This window comes from the organism of the source record quoted next, unplaced genomic scaffold (assembly GCF_019419815.1).
Source record: "Pyrus x bretschneideri cultivar Hongxiangsu unplaced genomic scaffold, Pyrus_bretschneideri_v1 Contig1, whole genome shotgun sequence".
NCBI lineage: Eukaryota > Viridiplantae > Streptophyta > Magnoliopsida > Rosales > Rosaceae > Pyrus > Pyrus x bretschneideri.
The window spans coordinates 2,199,232-2,227,116 of NW_025999390.1; the positions used below are offsets into that span (position 1 = coordinate 2,199,232).

The window sequence follows — 27,885 nt, forward strand, 5'->3', positions numbered from 1 at the left end:
GTGCTCTTCTTCGAGCGAATATAAATGTATGATTGAAGTTTCGAACAATGTCAATGTTTTATGTGCTAATGCGAATATAAAGGCAAGTCCACATATTGAGTCAAAGTTGAAGAAATGAGAAGAAGAAAAAAAAACATATAGTTTAGTTCTTGACATGATGAACACAAGTGAGTTTGTATCGAGTGATTTCAAAAACTGCATTGAAGTTGGCAGTGATGAAACATGACAAGCTTATGTGCAAGTTCAAATCCTATTTTATTTACTAATTAGTTGTATTATTCTCAATATTGACACATGCTAAATTTTTGTATTGCTTTGTTGATTTAATCTTAGGAATATAAAGATGCGGAGGGATGGAGAAGCAAACATTTTCCACTTTATGATAGATTTGCATATATTTGAAAAGGATTGTGTTACGAGTAATGTAGCTGAAATCCATGCTGAAATGATGGAGGAGCAAAGCCATAATAAGGTTAATGCAAATGCTGTTGGAGTTGAAAATGATGTTTCTCCAACGAACCAGCAAAGTCAATAAAGCAACCAATCTACAAGTAGTCAAAGAAAGAGGAAAAGATTTTATGTTGAAAGTGGGAAAATGATGCAAATGGTAACAAAAGTTATAGTTCGAGGTACTGCAGATCATAATGTATCTAAAGAACTTAAAGCAATGAGTCTTTCTCCTATGGATTAAATTAAAGGATTGAGTCGTATTTTGGAAAGCCACAAAATGTGGGGGTTTCAAGCCATTAGATGCCGAATTCAAAAATGCGTTCATCCAAAAGCTTCAAAGCAATAAAGCAAGCAATGATTATATTATAGGGGTGTGCCTTTTTACTTCTCACACATCCCTTATTAATTTATGTCCGTTGATCTTCTTCAATTCATCCGATCCAACGGCCGAAAACTAAAAAGGTGTGGGAGAAGTAAAAAGGGGTATGTGGATATCACATCCCATATTATATGGTGTCTTTTGATATAGATTGCATTTTGTTAATTGTACAACACTAGGTCGATGCTTCCAACTTAGTCTTGCAATGCGAAATACTTTGGCTAATGTTAACTTATTTTTGTGAATTATGAGGATTTACTTTTGAATGATAATAATAATATTGTAGCTATCTATTATGTTATCTGTTTACTCTTGAATTATGATATTTCTTTTGTTGGAAGAAATTAGGATTCTATTTTAATTTCTTTTTATTATTGATAATATCTTTAATAGATCTTAATAGAAAAGAAATTAAAATAGAACAATGATTTAGTCGATGTTTGAGCAAACATCAAATTGAGGACAATACTATTTTCATTGTCTTGTTTTTTAGTCTAACACTGCACAAACACCTCACTAAGTCAGTCCATCTTAATCTATTTTAAACCAGTTAAACTTTGCTCATAAAACTAGTCAAATTTGAGATAATTCAGTGTAACAAATGCACGTACAAGACTTACACGTGCGATTGGATGACTCGTGGTTCTGCTGCTAGTTACATCTAATAATTTCTGAGTCTTTTTAAGGTTGGACTGCATCTGAATTTCATTGCATAATAAAACATATTACAGTTGCAATATCAAAGCGGAAAGATGAACAAGTTTGGGCCTCCAACGGTGGTCGCGTCTAATTTATATATTGCAGGATTGGACTTTCCATGCTGTAAATAAAATCAACATTACATTTTTTGAAGGAAACAAAAATCTAACCCTCTTTTGGTCTCCATCGGTCCATCCAATTTTGTAAAATAATTAAGGATTTTGACCTTTCATGCTCCACCCTACAAAACCAAATAAAAAAAAGAAAGAAAGAAGAGAAATTGACTTTTGTGGCATTGCATCTTCTTGTCAAAGCCGCATGTCAAGTTGCCATACTATTTGCCCACTTTATCAAAGTTTATGCCACTAGCACCTTCAAGAAAACTTTCTCCATCTATATAGGTCAAATATTGAGAATATTTGCTCCATCTTTATGTACTAGTTTACGTAGTGAGAGTGAATTTGCTCTTAAGATTGAGAATATATTCTCATGTGTTTGTGACACTTGATTTCTTCATATGTTAACTTATCTATAGGGAGAGAATCAACTCTTCAATTGAGAGTATATCCCCTTGTGTTTAGTATTGAGATAAAACCAGCTCTTTGATCGTGCGTGTATCCCCTTGTCCTTGTTTTTACATCACATGATTTCTTCATATCTTAGTTTGCATGTTGTGTTAACTTACGTATTGAGAGAGAATCTGCTCTTCAATCAGAGTATATCCTCTTGTATTTACTCTTTGGTTTCTTCATATTTAATCCTACATATGAAAAAAAAAAAATATGCTATTCAATCAAGAGTACATACCTATCCGCACACGCGCACGACATCTACTGGTCATCTATTTGTCCCCCACTTTAGGTAGTAGTTTTTGGGAAATTAGTGGCTTGCAAATTGTTGGTGGTGGTTGAAACTTAAACTCTCAATTCCCTTTCGCCAAATGCTGCCTGCCCTTATTGTTTATATATTTCTGGCTCTTTTCCCTGCACCTTACAATTTTGGTCAAATGTTACTGCAAAGGTGCAATTTCATGTCGTGTTTTGTAATCTTTAAAGAAAGAACCACAAAACACTTGAAGATATGGTTCATGTAGCGAAAGTGGCTTTCCTTGTCATCTAGCAAAAATACTTATTATGTTTTAATTCAAAAGCATTTGTATATATAGCACGGATACATTGTTTCTATAACTTTTCGTGACATGAAATTGTTAAACTCTTTACAATACTGTACATACATCTCTCTCTAGTTCCAAACGAAGAAAGTTGAGTTTCCACCATAAAATCAATTGACAATATAGGGAGTAACCCATTTTCTTATAAGAACATGCAAAGTCCTTACTTTCTCCGATGTGGTATTGATACCCTCACCACACCCCCTTATAAGGAATCTTCAAGCCTAGCACGTAGACAACACAAATTGGGTGACTTGGAGCACGTGTGGGCGTTAGAATTCACAGGAGGGATAACTTGCTCTGATACTATGAAAAAAATTGAAAGTCCATAAAATCAATTGACAATATAAAAAGTAGCTCAATTACTAAAAAAGTATATGTAAGGTCCCTACTTTTTCCGATAGATTGATACACTCGACTTATTGGCTTATATGTTTTCCCAACTAGTTTCCTTTCCAAAATATGATTACTGTTAGGTATAGTTATCCGCATGTATTATACATATCAAATTTCTATGTATAAAGATAATCCGTACCCAAAAAATGAAATGTATTTTACTCATTTAAATCTGAATCCCTTCTACAACTTTGTGATACATAATTGTTTGAAAAAATAGCAGTATCGTGTGTATAGAAAGAGATCAAGCAAACTTTGTTGGGTGCATACCTGTGTCATTATTTAATAATTAAGCTTAGAAATGTATTAAGGGTGATCAATAGAGATCATTAGAAGCATGTCACAAACAAAAAGAGAAATTTTATCTGCTCAACAATTCTCTTTCTACACTCAACAAAAATAAAATTGTTTCGAAAATAAAATAAAATAAAGTAAATAAATAATTATCCAGCAATAGGTAACTCTAGCCACCCCATCTCTCTAAAACCCCAATCACTCCAATTTCTACCCTCCCTAACCCCTACCGTCACCTCCCCTACCATCCACAATTTGAAAATTAGGAGTACCTTATCCCTCTCCAAGGTTCTAAAAGACGCTAGGTGCTAGTCGGGCGGCAAGTTGGGGCTAGTGCCTAGGCGGCTAGACAAGGCCTAGGCGGATTTAAGCAAATATATTATATTACGTGTAAATAAGTGTTAGTTTATACATAATATATATATATATATATAATTTCATCATAAACTACAAAATAGAATGACATATATATTATGAAGTATTGGAACATAATGAAAACATAGGGAACAAGCATATAATGTGTGTTCATTTTAGGGTTCAACAAGATCTTACAATTGATTGAAAAAAATAAAATGCAAAATAAAAGTTATCTATTTCCTATCTAAGTGAGTCGTAGCCCAGGTGGGTGCTTAGGCAGGTCTAGCAGGCTAGACAGGTACCTAGGCGGTCTAGGCGGGTGCCTCAGCATGTCTAGGCGGGTACCTCAACAGGTCTAGGTGCCATTTCTTAATTTTCAAATGCCTAAGCATTAATCGAGGCGGCTGGCCACCGCTTAGCGCCTAGGCGGCGCTAGGCGGATATTTTTAGAACAGTGTACCTCTAACAACCCACCATTAAAAATCCCAAAAGAAATTCATGAAAATATTTTATTTTATTTTTGGAAAAATTCATGATAATATTAAAATTGTGATTCTACACATTTATTGTACACTAAATGCTAACACAGTTAGATTAGACTGGTCGATAGTTTTCGGCTAAGTTCAGACATGTTAAAAGGATTGCATGAGAGAGAGAGTTGTTGTGCCGCAGGGGAAAGGTAGAGACATAGATAGTGATGGCTGAGATCTTGGAGTTTTCATTGTGGGTGGTAGGGGAGGTGGCAGTGGTGGAGCCAAAAATTTACAACGTTGGGGTCAGAAATTTACCCTCGGTCAGTGACATCATCATCGAAGTACTGGACACCGACATCTGGCCTAAGAGCAAGAGCTTCAATGACACTGGATTTGGACTCATGCCCATGTATTTGCTTCCCCCAATAACTAGATTCGCACCCACCCAAATTAGCACAGGAAGAAAGCACACTAACATAAGTAGCTTCATTTGACTTCATAAAACAACCCATCACATTCTCATGATTCATCATCATCTGAAAAAACTGAATTCCCTTGCTAAAACACCAATTTCTCCCAAACCCGTTTATAACGCTTGTCCATGAAACCACGTCCCTTTTTGGCATGCTTTCAAATAGCAAAACAGCAGAACCCATATCCCTATTCTTCACAAACTCATCAATCATCGCATTCCACGCAACCACACATGGTTCAAATTCCTCAAACACCTTACGCGTCTTGCACAACTTAGTAAGCTCAGCATAGAAGCTCACAAACGAGGTCTGTATAAAAGGGTCGCACAAAGTGTATGAGACCCATCGATGAGTCCAAAGAATCCAAATCCCCGCGTTACAACGACGGAGTGCCGGTCGATTCGACGCCCTAGACCTGGGCAGGCCGAAAACGCTAGGTCTAACGATTTGGAGGCTGCCAGGTGGTAGATTCACGGTGGTGGGAAGATTTAGCAGGGGGAGAAGAGATGCTGATGGAGTGATCGCTAACAAATGGAGCAATATCTCCTTTTTCTTCTTCTTGTTTGGGGCTGTCGGCACAAGGTTATTGGGGTCAAGGAATCCCATTGCCCCCACCTTGGCTTCGCTACTGGGTTAGGAAGTGTAGAAATTGGGGTGGTTAGGGTTTTGGAGAGATAGGGTGGCTGGAGTTTCTTACTGCGAAATTTTATTTTTGGTTTTAGTTGGGTGTAAAAAGAGAATAAATGGATTTGAATAAAATTTCCCTATCAAAATAAGTACGTAAAAAAAGCCTCTCACACTGCTTGCATGTGTCTAAACTACTTCACATTTGATCAATATGTTGTTTATTATAAAATAATGTAAAAAAGTCAATTACCACACACGTGAAAATGCATAGCTATTATCTCTATTAATTAATGACGCTCTCTTTGTGAACCAAAAAGAGGGTGAAAAAACTACTTAGTCTTCTATTACACAAAAAAATGATGGGCAATAATGTAATTTCACAGGTCCAAATTTTACTGTTTTTTATTGAAGCCTCACCTAGATGTGATGTTAAAATACCTCCAATATTAAAATAAAAAAAAATAAAAAACCTCCCACTCCCTCCATGTTCTCTCTTTCTCTCCCTTTCTCTCCTTCTCATTTTCTAAAAAAAATTTGTTCATATACATAAAGTGTGTAGGCAAATACTAGTATATATAAAAGAAACATTAGAAGATGATGGATATGTTCTTAGGGAAATGAAACAAACACATTATTCTTTTTCTTTTGCACGCTTTTCCTATTCTCTCCCGACCCTCCTTTGTTTAAAAAAAAAAAAATCCAAAAATAAGGAGAGGTGTGTGGAGAAAGAAATAAAGGTGTAAAATTAAACAAAGATTAAACCCTAAGTAATCGGGGTCATGGTCAAATTTTAATAATTTCACGTACGTACGAATTGGAGGAAGCATTAGAACTAAACAAAGATTAAGGATTCCATTTGTAACTGAAAATGAAGATCAAGGGTTATCAAGGGTTCCACTTGCATATGCACATTGCATTTCTGACAGTTGACACATGGCGTTGGGTGCATTTCGCACTTCGTAAAGATTCCTAGACAAAATAATATCCCCATTAGCCTTCAATTGTGGGGATGGGAATTGGGAAACAAAAGATTCCTTAATTATATTTTAACTGTCTTGTGTATACATGAAATTAGGAAATTAATATTTTTGTGGCTCTCATTCTGTAACTTCTTTTAAGGATCTGAATTATTTATATTTTAATTCATCATTCATAGATCATTTTTGCAAATAATTAGATAATTCAAAACTATTAAGATATTTAATTGCAATGAAGGAAAGTAATGAATACGGCTACACAAAGAAATACTAAACTTAACCTAATGATTGTATGACTTTGGATCTGAGTTATTTTTTTAGAGAAAATATCTGAGAAAGGACATAAAAGATGAGCGGTTGAATTATTAAAATACATTACAGGATGATCCTCACATAATATGTATCAAAATGTGTGTTAAAAGTTTGTGTCTCCGGATCTTATCTCGTATATAAGTTTTAAGTGTTCAGAGTTGACTTGAATGATATTTGAAGGTGGGGTGGGTAGTGATAGGTTATGCTATACGTCCTCTCACATGTTACAAGTCACAACACATCAATAATGGTTATTGTTTTTCCATGTTCAATAATGGTTATCTTTAGGACTGAAGTAGAAATTCATCTTATCGACATCTCACATTTTTTAGGAAAATGATCTCCACACTTTTTTTTTTCTCTTCAACGTATTTTTATTTTAAAATGTCCAATTCTTTAATTCTTCTTTGATTTTGCGTTTATAATAACCTTATTAATTCCTTATTATTTTCTTGTTTAATTTTATACGAGTGTTAATATGATTGACACAATAGAGTGGACACAGACTTAATCACCACAAAGAAGACTATTATTGACGTAATAGAGTAGAAAAATAAAAAGAGGGAGCAGAGGGGAGGAGGAAAAGCAGAAGTGCTTCTCTGTTCTCCTCTTCCTACGACAACTTTTCTCTGGAGGCTAGTTAAAAAATATAATGAATTACCAAAAAAAAAAATTGTTAGGAAAGGCTCGAATTTTTTTTCTAGATTTCATATTTGATAATTGATATATTTTTTAGCAATCCGACATTTTACTACTTGAGGAATACAATTTGAACTCCATTGCAAATACTAACCTAGCACTGCAATAATTGATCACTCAAGAAAAAGATCTAGACCGTAGTAACTTACCTGAATTGCTGTGAGCTTAATCTTTTTTTGAGGTAGCTAAGAGCTTAGTTTTATATAAGGACAAGATTGAATGAAAATGATCTTTGAAATTTTGGATGGGGACACCTTGAAGTTATGAGTGGTCCAAGAATGATGAGTGATGACCCCCTAAATATGTGATTAAGCTAATACTAGTATTTAAATGGAAAGAAAAGGAAGTTAGATGGTTCATGGTTGGGAACTTGGGAGGACATTAGTCATTAGCCATTAGAGGGGCTTTAAGGGCGTGGTCTCTCCTTCCCATAAATCTATACACCAATTATTTCCTGCATGCTGTGACTACCTTTAGTTTTTCAACATTCATAGTAATTGCAAAACTAGCTAGATCATTACTTAATATCATTTTTCTTAGGTAATATATTTAAGGAATTGTTATTAGGCACTCCAAAAATCTCATTCTACACTCCAAACTTTCCATATTGGGAAAGAAAAATACACTTGTGAGGAGTGTATAATAAGATTTTTTGAGTGCCAATAACACTTCCCTATGTTTAATGGATACATAAGATGGTTAGAGCCGTGTGCTCCGTTCTTTGCATTCAACTTCAAATTCCCTTGTTCTTACTTTAGATGAAGGGTAGTGCTAGGGAGACTAAATTTGTGGACGAAATTTGCAACTAAATAATGTATTACCAATAGGAATGAACATGTTTATCAACACTTAAGTAATAATTCATTCATAAACTTTTATGTCATTTAATTTACAAAATTTTATCTACAAATTTAGTTTCCTAACGTTACTCTTACATGAATTATCTACCCATCGTTAGTGTAATTTGTAAACACGAAAAATTCCTGAAAACAAGAAACAAGAATACGTGTACAAAATAATATTTTTTCGTTTAATGATTTTGGGGTTACGATCTCTCAAATTTGGTCATCTGATTCGATCTCCGTAAGATGTAGATTTGTTGATCCAAGGGCCGTCGAGGCTTGATCTTGGATAAACAGTTGTAAGTTTCTTCAAGGGCCTTCGTGGCTTTGATCTTGAAGGTTGATGGAAGTTTCTTCAAGGGTCTTCGGGGCTTGATCTTGAAGGTTGATGGATGAACGGATCTTCAAGGGCTTTTGGGCTTGATCTTGAAGAACGGTTGGTTTTCTTCAAGGGCCGTCGAGGCTTGATCTTGAATGAACAGTTGGTTTTCTTAAAGGGCTTTTGGGCTTGATCTTGAAGAATAGATATGTGGATTTGTTTGTTGATCCAAGGGCCGTTGGGGCTTGATCTTGGATGAACAGTTGATGAATGGATCTTCAAGGGGCGTTGGGCTTGATCTTGAAGAATGGGTGTATGGGTTTGTTGATCCAAAGGGCCGTTGGGGCTTGATCTTAAGATGAACGGATGATGAATGATGAACACTTTCTTCAAGGGGCCGTCGGGGCTTGATCTTGAGTTGGTGGGAGTTCTTCAAGGGCCGTTGGGGCTTGATCTTGAAGGAGGATTTGACGAAGAACGAAGAGTGCTTTCTTGATCCTTCGGGATTTTCTTGAGAGCTTTAGAACTTTAAGGCTTCAAGGTTTTGGTGTGTGGGTTTGTTGAGGTTGTTGATCCAAAGGGCCGTTGGGACTTAATCTTAGGATGAACGGATGATGAATGATGAACACTTTCTTCAAGGGCCGTCGAGGCTTGATCTTGAATAATGGTTGTGTGGATTTCTTCAAGGGCTTTTGGGCTTGATCTTGAAGGTTGATGGATGAGCGGATCTTCAAGGGCTTTTGGGCTTAATCTTGAAGAACGATTGGATGTGTGGATTTGTTTGTGCTATTGATCCAAAGGGTCGTTGGGGCTTGATCTTAGGATGAACGATGAACACTTTCTTCAAGGGCCGTCGGGGCTTAATCTTGAAGGAGGATTTGACGAAGAATGAAGAGTGCTTTCTCCATTCTTCGGGATTCTTGGGAATTTGGGGGTTGGATGCTTGAGAGCTTTAGAGTTTCAAAGCTTCAAGGATTTTGGATGTGTGGAGAGTATTCTCTTCCATTTTGGGAGTAGAGAAATGTATTTGTGAATTGGTCTCCCTTCCTCTTGATGGAGAAACCTATTTATAGGCTTTGGGAGTGAATCACCACCATTCATTTTTTTGGTGAAGTAAGTGGATGATGTAGGTGAAGTGAATGGAGGTTGTAGGTGAAGTGAGTGGAGGTTTGTAGGTGAAGTAAGTGGATGTTGTAGGTGAAGTAAGTGGATAATGTAGGTGAAATGAGTGGAAGTTGTAGGTAAAGTAAATGGATGATGTAGGTGAAATGAGTGGAGGTTGTTGGTGAAGTGAGGGAATGATATAGGTGAAATAAGTGTTGTAATTTTAATACATTGGTTAACATTTACTTCACTGAAATTTCGATGTCTACATAATTATCTAGCTATTGTTTGTCGAAAAAGAAAAGAAAAGTAAAAGATTTAACAATACTTCTGTTTTGTTCTTTATTTTTGGTCTTACATCTTTTCTTTTCTGATGAAGTTAACCAAAATAATTCTGAAAATATATTACAACTTAATATTCGGGGCAGATGCTGAAGAAAGACAAAAGGAACAATAATCAAGAGTAAATGGGAATGAGACTAATCAGTCCCTGGCCGTTAACCACACGCCGTTGGCACTAATTAACCATACACCTAAAAACAATTTAACGTTTGAGTTCTTGGTCAAATGATATCTTCTGCAGTATTATGTGCATTGCTTCCTCCAGGATGCAGGATGCAACAATTCTAGGATCCATTTTGTTTTTTGTTTTTTGTTTTTCTGTGTGGAAGAGCTTAATTATTTTGTTTATTTGTACAAGTGATATTGGACGAAAAAATAATTAAACATAAGAGTATAATTATTTCTTACTACTGAAATACAAGTCATTTGCATATTGATACACAACTTGTTCTGCCATCCCTAATTCTCTAGGTAGGTGATTCTCACAGGTAACACATTAATTAGGAGATGATGAATTTGGATTTTATATATATACTTTAAACAATTTTTCTTTTTCAACAATTATGGGTTATGAAATCGAACTCGAACTTCTTTTAGCAAGTGAAAATTGAGAGCAAGGATTTGAGTTTTAAGATTTAAGAATAACAACAACAACAAAATTTTTTTCACTACGTATGGTCGTTTGTATGAATTATGGAATGCCACTACGTTCGGTTTTGTGCTATGTTTTCCGTTGGCTCCAAGTACTCCATGTCTCTTCTTAGAGTCATTTTCCAAGTCTTCATAGGTCTCCCTCTACTCTTATGCCCTGAACCTCTGTCTCATCCTCACATAGATCTGTAGGTCTTCTATTCACATGTCTAAACTACCTTAACCGATTTTCTCTCATCTCATCTTCAATTGGGGCTACGCCTATTTTACCTCAGAGATTCTTGTTCCTAATCGTGTCCTTTCTCGTGTGCGCATACATCCACCGAAGCATTCTCATCTCCGCTACACTCATTTTGTGCTCGTGTTGATGTATGACTGCCCAACATTCCGTGCCACAAAGCAGTGTTGGCCTTATTGCTATCCTAGAAAATTTCCCCTTGGGTTTTAGTGGCATACAACAGTCACACAACACACCTGAAGTACTCTTCCACTTCATCCATCCAGCTTGTATTCTATGGTTAAAATCTCCATCTAATTCTCTGTTTTCTTGCAAGATAGATCTGAGATAGTAAAAGCGTTCACTCTTAGGTCTGATCTCCAATCCTCACTCTTAATTCATTTGAACCCCTGCTTCACTGAACTTGCACTTCATATACTCTGTCTTTGACTTATTTAGGCTCCAACGCTTCCCACCAAAGATTAAGCTTTGCATTTACCCCCTCTTAAGTTTCATCTATCAACACTATATTATCTGTGAAAAGCATGCACCAAAGGATGTCATCTCGGATATGTCCCATGAGCTCATCCATTATGAATGTAAAAATGTACAAGTTTAAAGCTGAGCTTTGGTGTAACCCTAAGGTTTTGGGAAGCTTTTGGTTTGTCCTTTATGTGTTTTTACTGTGGCCCTTACTCCATCATACATATCCTTTATTGCTTGGGAAAAAAAAAATTCATACATACCATTATTTGTAAACCTGTAAAAATACAAGAATATGAGTTTTGCATTAGTGAAAATAAACTCGTTGTGCATGATCATTAAACACGAAAATTTTACGGTGCTTCAAGTATTCTGTATTTTTGAAAATTTAACTGTTATCTCTTGGTTAATGTATATTTAATTAATTAACTATGAATCTCTATGAATCTAAACGTTAAAAACCTAAAAATAATTCGTCGCCAATTCACACATTTTTTTTTACTTATGGTTGAAATCATTCATTTTATAAAACACTCTTTAAAGATAATCATTCTCAACATGATTTGAATACCTTTATTAAATTTTTTTTTTTTTTAACAAATGATAGTATTTATACTAAGGGGGTGGGGGAATGAGCTAAGGTTTGCACTGGGTAGCCATAAGAATGTGGTTCAAATTTGTCTTTGACTAGAATTGAACTTAAAACCTCTGACTTACAAGTGAAAATGAATACTACTAGACCGTAATACTAAATTACAATTATAAATTATACCCCATTATAAGCAGAAAGTTCAATAAATAGGTGATAAACTGTATTTGTATAGGAATTCTTCCACAATAATGTGGAGCCAAATATATCTGGATCTAGAAGTATAATCGCTGTTCAAAAACAACAAAGAGTCGTTAGTGTTTGCTTGATCTTTTAGTTATTGATAAATGTGAATCTCGCATGCTTTGAGGATTAAGAATCATCCAGGCACGTGTCGGGAAACATCAGAAAGCAAATGAGGAGGAGGGGTAGGATTTTATGCTGGTGTGACAATATTGCCCTCGGGAAGGGAAACAGTGAATGGTGGACGTGGGCGGTTGGCATGGCAAAGAAGGGAAAAGCACCAGAGGTAGGGAGCTTGTCTCCCTCGATGGCGCAGTCCCTTTCAGCCACTCACCCCAATTTCCAAGTAGACATCCGTCCAGAGTAGCTGACCCTACTATCATTGCAATCTGAAGGCAGGGATACGGCAGGTTTCATACTCAAACCCTTACCGATATCAATCAATGGCTATAAACCCATCACAAGTTCAGTGATTCAACTAGTGGAAATCAACTTCAGTAAAAATGCTTCACTGGGATAGCTCTGAGGTGAAACCAGGGTGAAATTAATTAACACCTATTTACAAGAATATTATGTTTTTGTGAGCGTGACTAACCAGTTATATGTGATCATAAACTGCCTTATCGTAGTTTTTTATTAAGAAGTGCTAACGTTTAAACACATATTACCCTACTTAATTTCAACGGATGCATTGTCAAACCATGGTGCTATGGGGTCAGGATTTTCTTGGTGGGATTCAGCTCCCAATTTAATATCGTGATTGGTTGGCTATATGCTCATTTACCGTTTTTTATAGTCATTTCAGGTCTTTCTTGTATTCTTTTAGCTACTAAGCTAGGTTTGGTTTCATGTCTTCCTTGCTTTCGGCTTTTGTGTTTTGGTGTTTGCTATCTCATTTTATTTCCTGCTCCTCTTCTTTCATCACCCTTACTATTGTCGTTTCTTAAAAAGAAAAAAGAGAGAGACTTATACAGTGACATTAATCTCTTCACAATCCACTAGAATGTTTTTCAATATAGCTGATAATTATCATAGGTGCTACCAATTCATATCATGCATTTAGACTTTTTCTCTTTTTTATGCAAGTAGGAGAATGAGAATTAAGCTTAAAACCTCGTTTTTAAAGATAAATATGTTTAATTATTTGAGTTATAAATTCTTATGATCAATGAATCCAAATTAAGTTCATAATATAAAAAATCAACAACAAAATGATAATATTATGTAACGGTGTAATTGACGCAATCATAAAACTCTCGCCTCACCCATGTGTTGTAAAGACTAAAGAACACTACACGTTACCCTCAAACAATCTCAGCCAACCAGTTGTACATCTCAACACACCACACACATAGAGAATACTAATCAGGGGTCGTCTCAGTCTCTTGGTTAATCTTTAGGTTTAGTCTCAGACTTCGTTTTTCTTTTTCCCGAAAAAGCTTTATTTGTCTTCCCAAAAAACCAATCAACACATATCCCTGTCTCTTCCTCTCCTCCCACCTCAAAGCTTCAAAAGAGTACTCTCTCTGTCTCTCTCTCAAACATCAAGTCATGAGGACTTTCCTTATTTGGCCGTTCCGGGGTTCGCCTCCCGCACTGTGGATTCACTCAGGCTCCTTCTCTGGCTACGTGTTACCGACAACTGTACGTCCCTTTCTGCATGATAGAGAGAGAAAAAGAGAAAGGCAAGGAGGAGATAAGATCATAAATATGAGAGTCAATGAAGAGAGAGACATACAGAAACACAGAGACACACAGAGAGAGAAAGAAAGGGTAGCAGATAGCAGCAGTAGTAGTAGCAGTACAGCTTCTTTTCGTATTGGGGTTTGTGGTGGTTGTTTTCATTTTTTCTTCTCTTTTATTTACTTTTTGTCATTGAACAAAACCCTAAATTTCCTTCGCACCAAAAGATTATTATTCGTTGATTATTCCGGCATTTTGGTATCTTTCCTTATTTGGGCTTTTCTTCTCTCCTTCTGGGTTCTCAGATCTGACTCATTTGTACCGATCTTTTTATTTATCTCTCTCTTTCAAGTTCTACTTTCTTCCCAATCTTTTTTTTCTTATTAATTATCAAAAATTCAGTATTGGGTAGTTATATATTCTTGTGTTTAGAAATTTAATCTGGTTGGGACTTAGGGTAGAAATTGACAGAAGAGAGTGAGCACACAGAGGCACTTGCCATAAAGCGTATGCCATTGCTTTTGCGTGCTCATGTCTCTTTCTGTCAGCTTCCCCATTTCCACTGCCGGATTAATATTAATTTTTTCATTTCTTCCTTCACACCCCCTCCCTTCTTCTCGTCTCTCTCTTTAATTTGTTTCACCAGTTCTCTTCTCTCTCTCAAAATGTTTTATTTATGGTGCTTAATTAACTGCTCAAGGGGGATTCAAACTTCAAAGAAACTGAACCCCTAAGCCTGGCCTAGCTAAGAGAGCATGCTCCTGTTACTCCTTTGAAATCGGTAAGTGATTATATGCATATTGTATCAATTGTTTTTATGTTATCTAAGCAGCTGAAACTATTACCTTGAGAGCGTTACTTTTGATATTGTTTTATATATGAGAAGGTACATATACCTGTTTACTGTGCGAAATTAGCGGCAAAAACCAGGTTATCAAGCATATAGCATATCATGGGACCATTATTCTCGCTCTATCTCTATAGTATGGTCCTCCCTTTCCTTCCCTCCCTTCCTCACTCATCATCTTGAAACCCTGATCTAGTCCGAGAATTGGTAATTTTGATCCTTTTTTAATTCTTACGCATGCGATGCTAACTTGAAAACTGGTTCTTTTTGGACCTTTCTTGTATTTTGTTTAATAAATGGGTTTCTGCAGAACCCTATTTAGTAGCCTGAATATGGTTGCTTTGCTTCGTGTTCGTACTACTGGTTACAAATGTTTTTCCTAATAACTAGTTTTTGGTCTAGATTTTGCTTTTAAAATTCTATTGTGAATGCACATATTTCTTATAATTCTATTGTGATTTAATGTGATGATCTAAGATAAAATGAGTATGGTTTTGTTATCTGTTTATCTCTAGTTTTAATTATGCAGGTTAGCCTTATGGATTGATATAACAGTCCATTGTCAAGTTGTAAGTTTTTTCTTCTTTTTTTTTTCTTTTGGGCATGTGTATACAGCTATCTTTCAAGTTTCATCAGATGACAGCTTGTTAAACAGGTTTGAATTTGCTTTCCCAATGATCAAAATCAATTTGGTGGTTCATTTCTTGCACCAAATTTATGTATATATCTCTATATGTGTGATCTATGACATATATTTATTTGGATTTTATTTTCAGAGTTGTTTCTCTAATTAGAGGCCGCTGGTAAGTATTTCTAACCCAAATACCCGATGGCCTTATTAATCTGTATGCATACCACAGTAACATGAATAATTTCGATCTGTGTTTATATCTCGCAGTAAAATTTGTTCCATATCTATGTCCACAAACTGGAAGAGGCTGTTCCCAAACAATAATGACTGGGATACACTGGTAAGTTATTTTAAGCATGGATTAATCTCATTTTAATTTTAGAATTACATGTCATGTATTCCTTATTGCATGAAGTTCACTTTGAGTTTGACGTTGCTACAGAATTTAAGCCTGTTTTAGTGGCTTAACTATGAATGATGCCCAAAATTGTATTAGTTCTTGTATTTAGTGACTAGATAATTGTACCGGTGACACGAATATAAAATGGTAACCATTACTTAGTTAATTTTATGTTAATGTTTGTTGTATATTTGTCATGACGTTTGTTTAGCAAATTGTTTTGTGATTACTTTTTCATGTATTTATAGAATGTAGACTTTGTGGTCATTCTTTTTTATTTTTCTGTCGACGTTCCAGTAAGTTAATATATATTGCATTTGGTTTGCCAAGTATCTAGTATGTTGACTTCGTGTGGCCATATGAACAAAATATTATTTGACAGAATTTCTACGGTTATTACCAAACACCAGCCACATCCCGTTCTTCAGTCCACTTCGTCAATGTTATGAAGGCATGAGTCAACAGATTGATTCCAGCAAATACGCATGGAAATTATATGTCAAAATGGTGTGGATTTAACTAACTTGCATGTGCATGCGAGATGCTGCATGTTAGGCTTTTGATGGAATTTATAAGATTCTCATGTTAGGAGAATGTACGTATAGATCTGCATATTGTTTTTTTTATTACGTTTTGTGGTCCAGATTCACTAAACCGAGCAACATAAGCATTTTTTTGACATTTCTGGCTGGAATAATACCCTTTTGAAGGTAAGAGGGTTTTTACAATGTATACTTAGGTTGTCAATTACAAATTGTTGATCAGTAAAATTCAGAAACTTACCGAGTATGGATATTTCCAATTTTAGGAAGCGGAGGAGATCAGATAATCTCTTCATGGGAAATGATTTATGTACTCCCATTTTCTTCTCTGATTTTTTCAAACGGCTAGGAACAAAGAGAGGAGTGGAGGGGAGAGAATTATAAGGGAGTGTGGAAATCATTTCCCTCTTTTTATCTTGTGATTGGTATGCCAGTTAAAGATGGCTTCAGCCTTATATTTCCAAAGTACAAACAAAATAGAAAAAGTTGTTTGGCTTCGCTTCATATTGGGCTGGTTTGTTGTGTTCTTTGTGCACTAATTGTCTTACTACACCAATCACATGATACTATCATCAAGGTCCAAGCTTGGGGGTTGGAACTTTGTAGTACTGCATGCGCTGGGATTTACAACCTCCATGTACATTGTCTGGGGTGACCACTTCATCTTCTGGGTATGGACTATTCTGTTGAAGCGTTCCATCAGCACTTACTGATTGTGAAAAGCGGCAGTGAAAGCTTGGGGGTCGTTTTTCAGCAACCTCACCAAGTAAACAAAAAGGAAAGCTCCACATACCTAGAAAAGATTAAGAGATTATGCTCATTTCTGATCTATTTTGTTCTATTTGGTTGTTTGTTGTGTGGGTATGAGGTGTTGATGATTATCTATATCTTTTTAAAATTCATTAATTATTGTTAGAAACATTAAAGTATTTCGTGACTAGTGCTTCACTCTTCATAGGGAGCAATTCAACCAGTGCAAATTGGTGGATTTGGAATGAGTAATATATCTGTTAAATAATTGATTTGCACACTATTGAAAATATAGTATGGATATTTCTAATTTGACTACTCAGTTGATGATATTTTGATTGATTTTTCTTGTGCTGAGGTCATTGTTCATTTAGGTGAACTATATGAAAGAATGTGTACTCCATTATGTCCTTGAAATAAGTCTAAGTTGGTCGTTATCATATTCATTTTATACAAAAGTATATAACTTCTATATATGATTTTTCCTGAAGTGCATATTGTGCTAATGTTACTAAATGATTGTGGTTAAAGGATTTTAAAATTATAGCTTGATAAAATTTTAAACCCTTGATAAAAATTTAAACCTAGTCCTTATTGTATGTCAATGCTAAAATCTCTTTTTTATTAATTCCTTACTCGGGAGTTGATGAATTATTGATTGATTGATTGATTAGAAAATGTTAAATATTGTTCATATTTTTTTAAGTCACAATGGTCAATATTTGAACCCATCTATTTTTTAAGTCACATTGTTCCATAGTCATACTAAACACATGGAGATTGATGTGCATTTTGTTCATGAAAGAGTTCGGTGTCAAGATCTTCAAGCTCATCACAATTCTTGCTCTGAACAACTTGCATACATCATGACAAAAATACTGCATTCTCCTCGGTACTTATATCTTCGAAACAGTCTCATGATAGAGAGTCCTAGTATGAGATTGAGGGAGGGCATTAGATAGCCTTATGCCATATCAATATAATATATACTGATGTGGTGTCTGTTTAACTATAGCTGTGTTGGTTTAGACTGTTAAAGTGTAAATACTAAAGGCTTAATTATGTCATTCAGGAAAGTGTACACACACACACACACGCACACACACGCACGCATATAGTCTGCCTTCAGTTGTAGATTTAGTTTTAATGAGAAGAAGCTTTGTTATAAGCCCAAGAATTTCTTTGCTTATTTCTGAATCAATTGGCGAATCTCAGTCCAGATGATATGAATTCGTTTCAAGATCATAACGCCAATCAGTAAGTTTGGTTGTTTTCTTAGGTCAACTATACATCCGGGGAGTTGGCGTGAAATATGCTTATAGCTATATATATGGAAGGGAAGCTTTGGAATCACTTATGAGATTAAGGCCTGCTTCTGGTCTATATATAGTCGTATATAATTCCCCCTGGTAGCTAAGACTGTTTCTTTGATGATTGCTTGTTATTTTGTGTCGGGGTTTTTGCTGAGGTTTTGATCAGGAGCTGATATATACACATATATAATCCAAATTGTTGTGAAAATATTGCAGGATACTATTGATTCATCACCACAATATATAATATATCACATCTGGCTTTGAGTTCATCATCCGCACATGGCGCTTCAGAGCTTAAGCTATTCTCCTCCACAATGAATGGTGGGATATTTCCGCGATAATGGAATCCCCCTTTTTTTTATTCGAGTGGGGGATCTGTATTTGCCACTTTCCGTAGGTTTTGAGAGCGTGGAGTTCGACCAGAAATGCTTTCCCAGATTTTTGGAACCCACCTTCTTCATATGTAGTTCATCCTCTCTGCAATATTCATTATTATTTATTGATAAATGCCTTTTTTACAAGATTTAATGGAAAAGTACTGTATCATATGTTCTTTTATATTTCTGAAGAAATAAATTATGGAGATGGTTTTTCAAATTATTAGAAGCAAGGAAAAGTATAGTATGTAGAAATTTGCCTTTGCTGAGTATATGGCTACTACTTATTTTCTCCTCTTCGAAAACGGTTCTCTTCACTTCTTCCTTCGTCCGAATATCAGTATTCAAACTGCCGGTGCAGGGCTTCAGGTTTAAGAATTAAGATTAATTCAGGAACTCCGTTTGAGATTGTTTCGCTCCGACCAGCTGGTTTACGTATGCTATTCAATGGACGTTATTGATTATATTGGGGTGGGAAAATATCAAAATTCCTGTCCTTTCTCCAAAATTATGAGCTTAATTATGTGTTATGTCCTTCTGCTTGTACTGATCAATCGATCGACTTTATGCACAAGTACTGCATCTATCGCTGTTGTTGGGTTTTATTTTTGGTCAGAAAAAGTGACATTTCATGGTCCCAAAAGAACTGTTCCTTGAGTGCATATTTTACTATGCCCAAGTACCGTCCTTTTACTGTTATTCACAGTTAGAAATTCGAGTTCAAGTTTTACCCTAGGAAGGTATTAGTATTAGATCAATTATTCATCTACTTCTCACGGAGAATTAAAGTATTTTACTAAAAATTATATGTAAAACGTTTGTATGTGGTCTAATATTTTAATGAACAAGCATTGAGTTTTCCACATGTGTAACCCATGATTGAAACTCCCCCTCCTCGAAATTATAGCAATAGTTTAAAACTCTCCTCCTCCTCTCTCAATTAGCAATAATCTTTCACCCATTAGCAAGTCAATTGGGGTTTCTTCCTTACACTATTGAGTTTGAAGTATTTTACTTTACAATTTAATATTATTAAGGACATACATGTGAAAAGTTCGACGAGTGTCCAAATAGCTACATGTGAAAAGTTCAACGAACGTCAAAAATTAGCTACATATAGTACAATTATCAGCACAACGGCTATAGCTTTAGGCCTTGTTTGGTGGGTTGAATGGGATAGGTTGTGATTAATTAAAATTGAGTTGAGTCTAATTCATTGTTTGCTGTGTCAAAATGTGAGATGGACTGGACATGATGGATTATGAATTCGAAATAGAGTGAGTTATCCAACTTATCCTTATAAATGGGTTACAAGTTTATGCCAATTCAATCATATCCATAAGGTTCAATGTCATCCAGTCCACCAAACTTTAATGTGATGGATTAGTGCTAGTCGTTCACGTTAATACAACAATATATTAAAAATAACGTATGATAACAATTGATATGGTGTAGTCAGGATGGCCGAGTGGTCTAAGGCGCCAGACTCAAGTTCTGGTCCTCTAACGAGGGCGTGGGTTCAAATCCCACTTCTGACATTTCTTTTCACATTTTTTTCCCTTTTTCTCATATTTTCCTTTATTTTTACGATAACGAGTCTTCATGTTTAATTATTCGGCAAAATGATGAATGGAAAATCATACCATATATCGGACTCAATTTTTCTTTCCTTGTGTGTTACTAAACGTAAAAAATGTGAGTGATACTCATACGTTGCACTTCCATTTTTGTTAAATAAACGTATCCTTCTCTTATTCTCTCTCTTGCGGAAAAAAGAATTTGATCGTAATCTCACAATCCCATTCAAATTTCAAAATATCTTGTTTGGCTTGAGGTTGGGAGATTCTGAATTACCATGAACATTCTGACTGCTGGGTTAAAAACACAAATAGAAATTGTTTCTTGTACAACAAAGAACCGTTGAAGCCATGAAAACCCTACTTAAGAGACCTGATAAGAGTGCGACGTCAAGGGTTTTCTGTCATCATTTACTCCAGAATTTCTCCCCTGAGCGTGGCGCGCTGCGCATGGGTTGCGCATGCGGGTTTAACGCTCATCACATCTGTTCATCTTAGGGCCTTCGAAGTGGAAGGCCAGGATTTGATTTCCAAGATACCATGCACACTTGAGCACGTGTGTTGTTCGCAGCAGAGAAAAGCTCCATATACTCGGAGCCATTTGTCCGGAAGGGATTGAACAAAACTGAACTTTATGCAAAATGTATCCAGGGACAATAAAGGACACCATTTAACTGTTACAAAATCTGTCATTGTGTCATGACAAGCAAGGTGCCTTACCGAATGTGGCACAGAGGAGCGTTGGACGGGCAGGTCACAAGACCGAAGAGGGAGGAGAAAGGCCGACGTCTTGTACAGCAAGCTACAATACCTTTCCTCGAGTTAGATCAAGCCTAAAGGGAGTGATTTATACAGTTTTTGAGAGAACCCCGGAAGCAAATAGAAGGTTTCTTCGAGAAAACTGCATCATAAACATTAAATGAATTATCAACTCTTCATAATTATTGAGTAGAGATAAGTTACTGTTATTTACAATTTGTACATTTACCCGTAACGAATGGACAGGAGTAGACTTCGTCGGCAAAGTCTTCAATTATCTCAATCTGCTGGTATTTCCGCTTTTGCTGATCAAAACCATAATGTTAGTGAAATCACTTTGTTTACAGAAACGCATAAGAAAGAGAGAGGAACTGAGGAACTCACTTTTCTTCAGTTCTTGGCAACTTTGTACTTGCAGTTACGTCCCATAGTTTTACAGTGCAATCGGCAGATCCAGAAGCAAGAAGCGAACCGTCCCCACTGACATATCATAAATCATACTAAGACAGTTTTCTACACACGGAATATTATGGTATGAGAAAGAAAAGATGATCCACCTGAAATCAAGTGTCCATACACATGAGGTGTGACCCGTCAAAAATGTAACGCAGCGGCCACTTGAAAGGTCCCACATCATGATTGCTCCATCTTCATCACCAGAAGCCATGTAATGGCCGTCAGGTGACATTGCCAGAGACAAAACCATACTCCTGTGACCAATAAATATTCGGACACACTCTCCAGTCTGTACATCCCACAATCGAACTGTTTTGTCACTCGAACCAGTGGCAATGTAGTTGCAGTTGACATGCCATTGCACACACTAAAAAAAAATGCAACACATCAGAATTTTTGTTGGATGGATTATGGCACAAGGCAGTAATTCAATAAAAAACTGAACGCTTCAGTTTTACAAAATACAGATGCGGACATAAAGTGAGAGTTACTGACATCAACATCAGATAAGTGTCCGGCCATTAACCTCAAAGGCTGCATTCTGTCCATAGACCATATCCTTGCTGTTCGATCATGGGAAGCACTGGCAAAATAATGACCTACAGGGCTAAACTGCATAAGAAGAACACCTATACCATTAGCGTAGAATTAAAAGAGGTATTGAAGTGGAGACAGAAGTAAGAAAATACATCCCATGTGACCAGAAATCAAGATTTAAAATCTGTTGCTAGAAAATGTGAGCGGACTGTGGTTATGTCAAGTTCGACCAGATATACCCGAACATCCCATACTGGGTAATTATGACCCTTGTAGCAAACAAGATTTGCATTTAGTTTTGTGCTCCACAACCGAACTGCACCATAGCGAGGGAGTTTCTTACCAACTAGTTTATTGGTACAAGAGAGGGGAAGGATGGGGGAGAGAGAGATATAGAACAGCTAAGGACAACATACCAGTTGAGTCTGCTGAAGAGGAAAGTATAAAATCCCCAAGGGGATTGAAAGTAGCTGAATAAACTGGCCCTGAATGACCCTGAAACAAAGTATATGGTTTTTCCCACCATTTGACAGAACTTGTTCACTTGAAGTGGTGGTACCATTCTCAACCTGCAAAGCTGCTGCACAAGCATAGTTCAATATACTTGCACATTTGCATATTTCAAGAACAGGTAAAAAAAATCGTCACACAAAAACTGAAATTTGGAACTTACAATCAAGGCTTTGTTGCCCAATCTTTGCCATATCCCATACCTGTCAAAGAATGCTTCAACATTAGCTCACACTTGAAGAGCAATATGCACAAGAAGAAAGTAATAAGATAAGATGAAACCTTCAGCGACGAGTCTGAAAATCTACCAGCAACCATGGATCCATCATGGGATATAGACGAACAGTTTATCCTGGAAAATTGTTGAACAAAAAGATGAGTAATGGAGTAGAAAATGGAACCCAGTGTTGGTCAGAGACAAAGAGAGTTAAGGGAATTACCCATTGTGCGTGCTGATGAATGTATAAAAGCTGACAGATGGCAGCGCAGCACTACTCAATTGCACACGGTTTCACAAGTCTTCAAGAATAGACTGTTCAACCTCTGTGGGACTGAAGGAATCAACAAAAGATTAGTAAGCAACCTGCATTTGATCTTAAGCATGGACTAACAACTTCCTATACCAAGACGCTGAACAAACATGCAGCGAAGGCTTCACTTAACAAAATATTATCCAATGAGCCCACGCTGAAAATTACTCTCTGTCAATCAACACCTCACATACTGGTAGCTGACAAATCAACTTCCTTTTGATATATGTAGTAGCTTTGCATGGAACTGAAAATACTCATAAAACTCAAGCTATGTACATTGATCCCAACTTTACTGACTTCTAGTTTAACAAGACTCATTTAAACAAATTGGAACCAATATTATATTTCATCTAAACGTACAGTTCTACCATTACCTACATCCAAAGTCAAAAGAAAAGGAGGAGAAGGGAGGGGGTTGGATTCCAGAAACTACATTACTGGCAAAGTAAGCTCTGGTTTGACTCTTGGTACTGCAGTTACAGGGGTTGCCTCAGGGCGTGCGCTTTTCGCTGCACCAGCAGCCTTGTCCTTTTTCAACTTTTTGTTCGAAGCCCCCTGTTTAGCTCCTTCACTTAATTTTTTCTGAACAAAAAACAGATTGACAAAAGTCAATGATATACCAGCCAATAGTTACAAGCACATTACTTCAAAAAATTGTACTCTGAAGCTGTGAAGTTGTTACAGGATTTCAAAGTATATTTGCACCTTATTCTCATTCCTGTCCCCTTCTTTGCTTTCTCCTTCTGCCTTTTCAGAGTCTAAGGCCTCAGCCTTGTCCAAGCGTTCTTCCAAGGAATCTTCGAGCAACTGCAACAAAATATATGATTGCACAGAAATTCAGGAAACTGCAAATGAGTCAGCATGTTTTATGCACGTTTGGTCAAAAAACTTACCAGTTATTTCAATAAACATATTTTAAGTGATTATTAAAATATAAAGCAGCAGCTTTGGGTAACATGTTAATCGAAAATGCAAAAGCAAAAGAAACTTTACCTTTCTAATAGCAGGCAGATACTTTCAATATGCAACAAAATGAGTACTATTAAAAATTCTTGAAAAATCTTCATGCAGCTTCTAAAAGAAGTTTATTCATTTTCATCAGAGAAATTCAAATACGCACAAGAACCAGTTTGACATACACACTATATAGTCAGCATTCTTGACTCACCCCCCAATGTATTTCCTTCTGGTTTATCTGATTGGCTGAATCCAGGCTACTTCCGGTAAGTGTTACAGCCTCAGCATCATCAAAAATTGAGCTGGGTTGTCCAGGAGAAACTACAAAACCAATTAAAACATTAGATATGAACATATTGTTATGTAGCATATCACACCTTCAACCAGACATCAAACCAATATACCTTGGAAGTTAATATGCTCATTGATAATCCCAAGCACTGTGGCAGACTGCGACTTGTGTAGAAACTGCAGCAGAAGCTCATACGAGTACTGGAAAGATAATTGACCCAAAAATATGCTGTTCAACTATTTATATATATGGTTATATACACAGCCTACAAAAACAACTAAAAGAAGAACCAGAATATTACCTGGCATATCTTTATGTTGACTTTTCTCTGCCTAAGAGAATGAGCGAATTCCATCTCCTGAGTAACAACAGAAACATGAGAAACTTTCTTAAGGTGCTGATGTAATCATAAATCTAAAATGCAATACTGAGAATGTTCCAGAAGTTAACACCTCCAAATGAGAGGGAGAAAGAACGCCTTCCAACTTCTGTAGATCTCGTTGGTGCATCATTTCGTGGTTTTCACGGAAGCTGTTGAAAAATGTCCGAGCTGGTAATATGAACAAAGGACAGGTGTTCACTCATTGAACAGTAATTACACCAGAAGTTTAAGCCTCAAGAGAGTAAGAAATCAACGACAATCACATAAATCTAACAAGACATGACAAGAAGTAAGAGATATACCTTCTTGAATATGACCTTTAGCAACCAGATCCATGAAACAATGAATAAATACTGGATAGAGAACACGAAGCAACTCATGCTGCATAAATAAGGTTGTTTTAAGTATGCGGAAAATATAAAACATTAAAATATAAGAAGTAAAATCCATAGACAAATTAACACATAAAGGTAAGTTACCCTGTACAAATCTAGTGAACTGTAAGTCCACGACCTCAACTTGGCATATGCATCTTGGTACTGTGCTGGACCTTCCTCATATCTGTAAAACAAATAATGCCAACTAAATAATTAAAAGAAACCTCAAACCAAAAACACTAGAATGAACAAACAGAAACATAAGCATTTACATGTCCACGTAAATCGAATGCTCCTATTTCAGCTTTTCCCATCGTCTTAGAAACACTGACATTGAAGCCGTGTGCTTAATCAATCATATAATGATCCGACTTCCAAACTCTAATTTTCTTTTTTGTATAATTCCCATACAGTTAATCATTGAACCCAATATACCTAATTTTTCATAATAGCCGGAATCCTTAGTAGTGAACTCTTCTCGGTGATGCCTTTATCCTACTGGGATTAGTTCTCAGCTCTACAACAATCTCAATTCTAGTCATGCCTAAAGTCCGAACTTCACCCCACTAAAACACCAATCGAAATTCCACCGTACGGTTTCCATACAGAAATTAGTGGACTTAAGGCACCCAAATTTTCACAAAATCCGGAGACCTTCGTGCTGAACTCATGTCGGCAATGCTTTAAACCTACTGGAAACTAGTACTTCGCTCTCTGAAATTCCCAATTCTATTAATGCCAAAGTCCGAAATTTGCCCCACTAAAACACCAATCAAAATTCCACTGAGTAATACTAAAACCTCAGCTTCTAAGTTCAAATAAAAACTACAGCTAAACCCCGCATGTATCACGTATAACCATTATAACCCAAAAATCAACAACAAATATCAAATGGAAGTGCGAGAAGAACGAGAGAGATAGTACTGAGAGAATGATAGGATGTGCTTGGAGACGTCGGGGTCCAATTTGGAATTGAAAGAGATCGGGGACGAAGAGCTGTTGTTATTCTTGTTTAGTTCGTCTTGAAAAGCGTTCTCCGTCTGCTTGAAGCCTTTCTTCGTCAAGTAAGCCGCCACGAACTTCCGCACGCTCTCCTCGTCCACCGCCTCGGCCATCTCCGCCACCGCTTTTTGCAGTCGCTGTTTCTCTCTGTTCGAAACTGTGAACGGAATACCCCTCAGCGATTCAGTCCCTCTTGTCTCGTCCTGGCCTTCAAATTCCCGGTCTTTGTAATCGTTGGGTCAGGGGACCCACAAACTTGGAATCAACTATCCGAAGTCGTTCGGAATTTTGGGCTCCAAACGTACTTGTTATTTTTAAGAGTAAATTGTAGCAATGATCCTTCGATTCTAATCAAATTGGAGTAATGATCTCTCAATTAAAAATTCATTACTATTGGTCCCTTAACTTATCAAAATGTGTAGCTATAGGCTTTTTTCATCAATTTCGTCAAAATTTTGTCAAAATAAGTTATGTTAGAATGATCATTTATACAAGTAGGTTCTCTCAACTCATCAAAGTGTGTAATTATGGTCATTTTCGTCAGCTACATCAAAATTTTTGTCAAAACGAGTTATGTTGGAAGGGTCATTGCTACGATTGGGTTAAAGTTAATGGACCATTTCTCCAGTTGAATTAAAGTTGAGGGACCAATAGTAATAAATTTTTAGTTGAGAAACCATAGCTGCTTGTTTTGATGAGTTGAGGGACCAATGGTAATGAGATTTTGGTTGAATAGACCATTGTTCCAATTGAGTTAAAATTAAGGGACCATAGCTATAATTTACTCTATTTTCAATTAGTTGGCCCAAACTTGGAACTGTTTTTTATACTAAATTGGTTTGGGCCTTGTTTTTGTGAATTAGGATTGTGACACATTGACGAATGAGAACTAGAGTTTTTAGTACCTTTGCAAGTGGTGGAGTGTCAAAGTAAATTTTTGTATTCAACTAATTGTGTCTTAAATTGTGTTTTGGGTTTAAACCCTCATTCTTAGATAATTAGAGTAGATCATACTATGGTTTGTCAAAAAGTAAAGTGAGTCGTCATTTCATGTACAAGACAGTATCATTTCCTCCTAAACATTTAGACACCAAGTTCCCCTTATCTAGATAAGCAACAGTTAGATTTGAACATCGCTAGACAATTTCGTTTCTATCAAAATTCCACCACTTGTCGCTCACTCTGCCATGAGAACAAAGAGACGCACAATATCTCATTGTAGCTTTGTTTGCCACCCTTTGGTAAGATGATGAAAAACATAGGCTCTTTTGGTAGGTTGGATGAGATATGTTATGGATCTTTAAATGGACTTGAGTCCAAGATCATTCTTTGATACGTTTAAAGAGCATCACAATTTAGATTTTTATTTTGGATCCAAATCTAGAATAACACAGGATTCTTAACCCGTTAGGCCATCTCCAACCGAAGGGTCCAGAGGGCTAGAGGGCCGAATATAGCCCGAAAACCGTCTCCAACCGAGGACTAAGCCAAAGGGCTCTAGAATCAGAGAGCTGACTTCAGCTAACCGTTGTATTTAAATTTTTTTTTTTATAGTTTTATTATTATTTTTTATTTACAAAATTTTTCCTATAACTTCTATTTTTATTTTTTTTTTTAAATTCTATTTTTTCCTATAACTTTTATTTTACAAAATTTGTTTCATTTTTTTTTTTAAATTCCATTTTTTCCTATAACTTCTAGTTCACATAGTTGCTTTATTTTTTTTTAAATTCTATTTTTATCCTATAACTTCTATTTCACAAAATTTGTTTCATATTTTTTTTAAATTATATTTTTTTTTCTATAACTTCCTAAGCCATTATACAACATTGAATTAAATTAAGTAACATGAAACAACAT

The 27,885-nt window shown here is 36.1% G+C and overlaps 2 protein-coding genes, 1 long non-coding RNA gene and 1 other non-coding gene across 6 annotated transcripts; 2 read left to right on the forward strand and 2 right to left on the reverse strand.

The window, feature by feature from the left end:
- Window positions 1–4,530: 4,530 nt before the first annotated feature.
- On the reverse strand, window positions 4,531–5,298 carry LOC125480069 (putative pentatricopeptide repeat-containing protein At1g10330). Its single transcript, XM_048590350.1, has one exon. It carries the CDS (start codon window positions 5,296–5,298, stop codon window positions 4,531–4,533), a length of 768 nt encoding a protein of 255 aa, XP_048446307.1.
- Window positions 5,299–13,510: 8,212 nt separating this feature from the next.
- Window positions 13,511–18,814, forward strand: LOC125474732. Of its 3 annotated transcripts, XR_007256155.1 has the most exons (5): window positions 13,511–14,561; window positions 15,243–15,282; window positions 15,404–15,430; window positions 15,526–15,598; window positions 18,480–18,814. It is a non-coding gene; the product is annotated as an uncharacterized LOC125474732 (long non-coding RNA). The 3 variants fall into 3 exon arrangements; XR_007256157.1 differs by having other exon boundaries at window positions 13,511–15,430; XR_007256156.1 differs by having other exon boundaries at window positions 13,511–15,598.
- Window positions 18,815–20,097: 1,283 nt separating this feature from the next.
- On the forward strand, window positions 20,098–20,181 carry TRNAL-CAA. The gene has a single exon. It is a non-coding gene; the product is annotated as a tRNA-Leu (tRNA).
- Window positions 20,182–20,493: 312 nt separating this feature from the next.
- On the reverse strand, window positions 20,494–26,275 carry LOC103953704 (transcription initiation factor TFIID subunit 5). The gene is given in 20 exon segments (XM_018648992.2): window positions 20,494–21,121; window positions 21,209–21,284; window positions 21,364–21,459; window positions 21,537–21,802; window positions 21,931–22,047; window positions 22,212–22,288; window positions 22,389–22,484; window positions 22,487–22,549; window positions 22,646–22,685; window positions 22,765–22,834; window positions 22,923–23,033; window positions 23,449–23,597; window positions 23,721–23,822; window positions 24,184–24,293; window positions 24,377–24,464; window positions 24,566–24,622; window positions 24,717–24,814; window positions 24,949–25,027; window positions 25,126–25,207; window positions 25,948–26,275. Coding segments are annotated over 20 exon segments (2,022 nt in total). The 5' UTR covers window positions 26,139–26,275; the 3' UTR covers window positions 20,494–21,067.
- Window positions 26,276–27,885: the final 1,610 nt, after the last annotated feature.

What these genes read in the sequence shown, in the direction of transcription:
- LOC125480069 (XM_048590350.1), bottom strand. Translation starts at nt 5,298, where the DNA reads ATGGGATTCCTTGACCCCAATAACCTTGTGCCGACAGCCCCAAACAAG.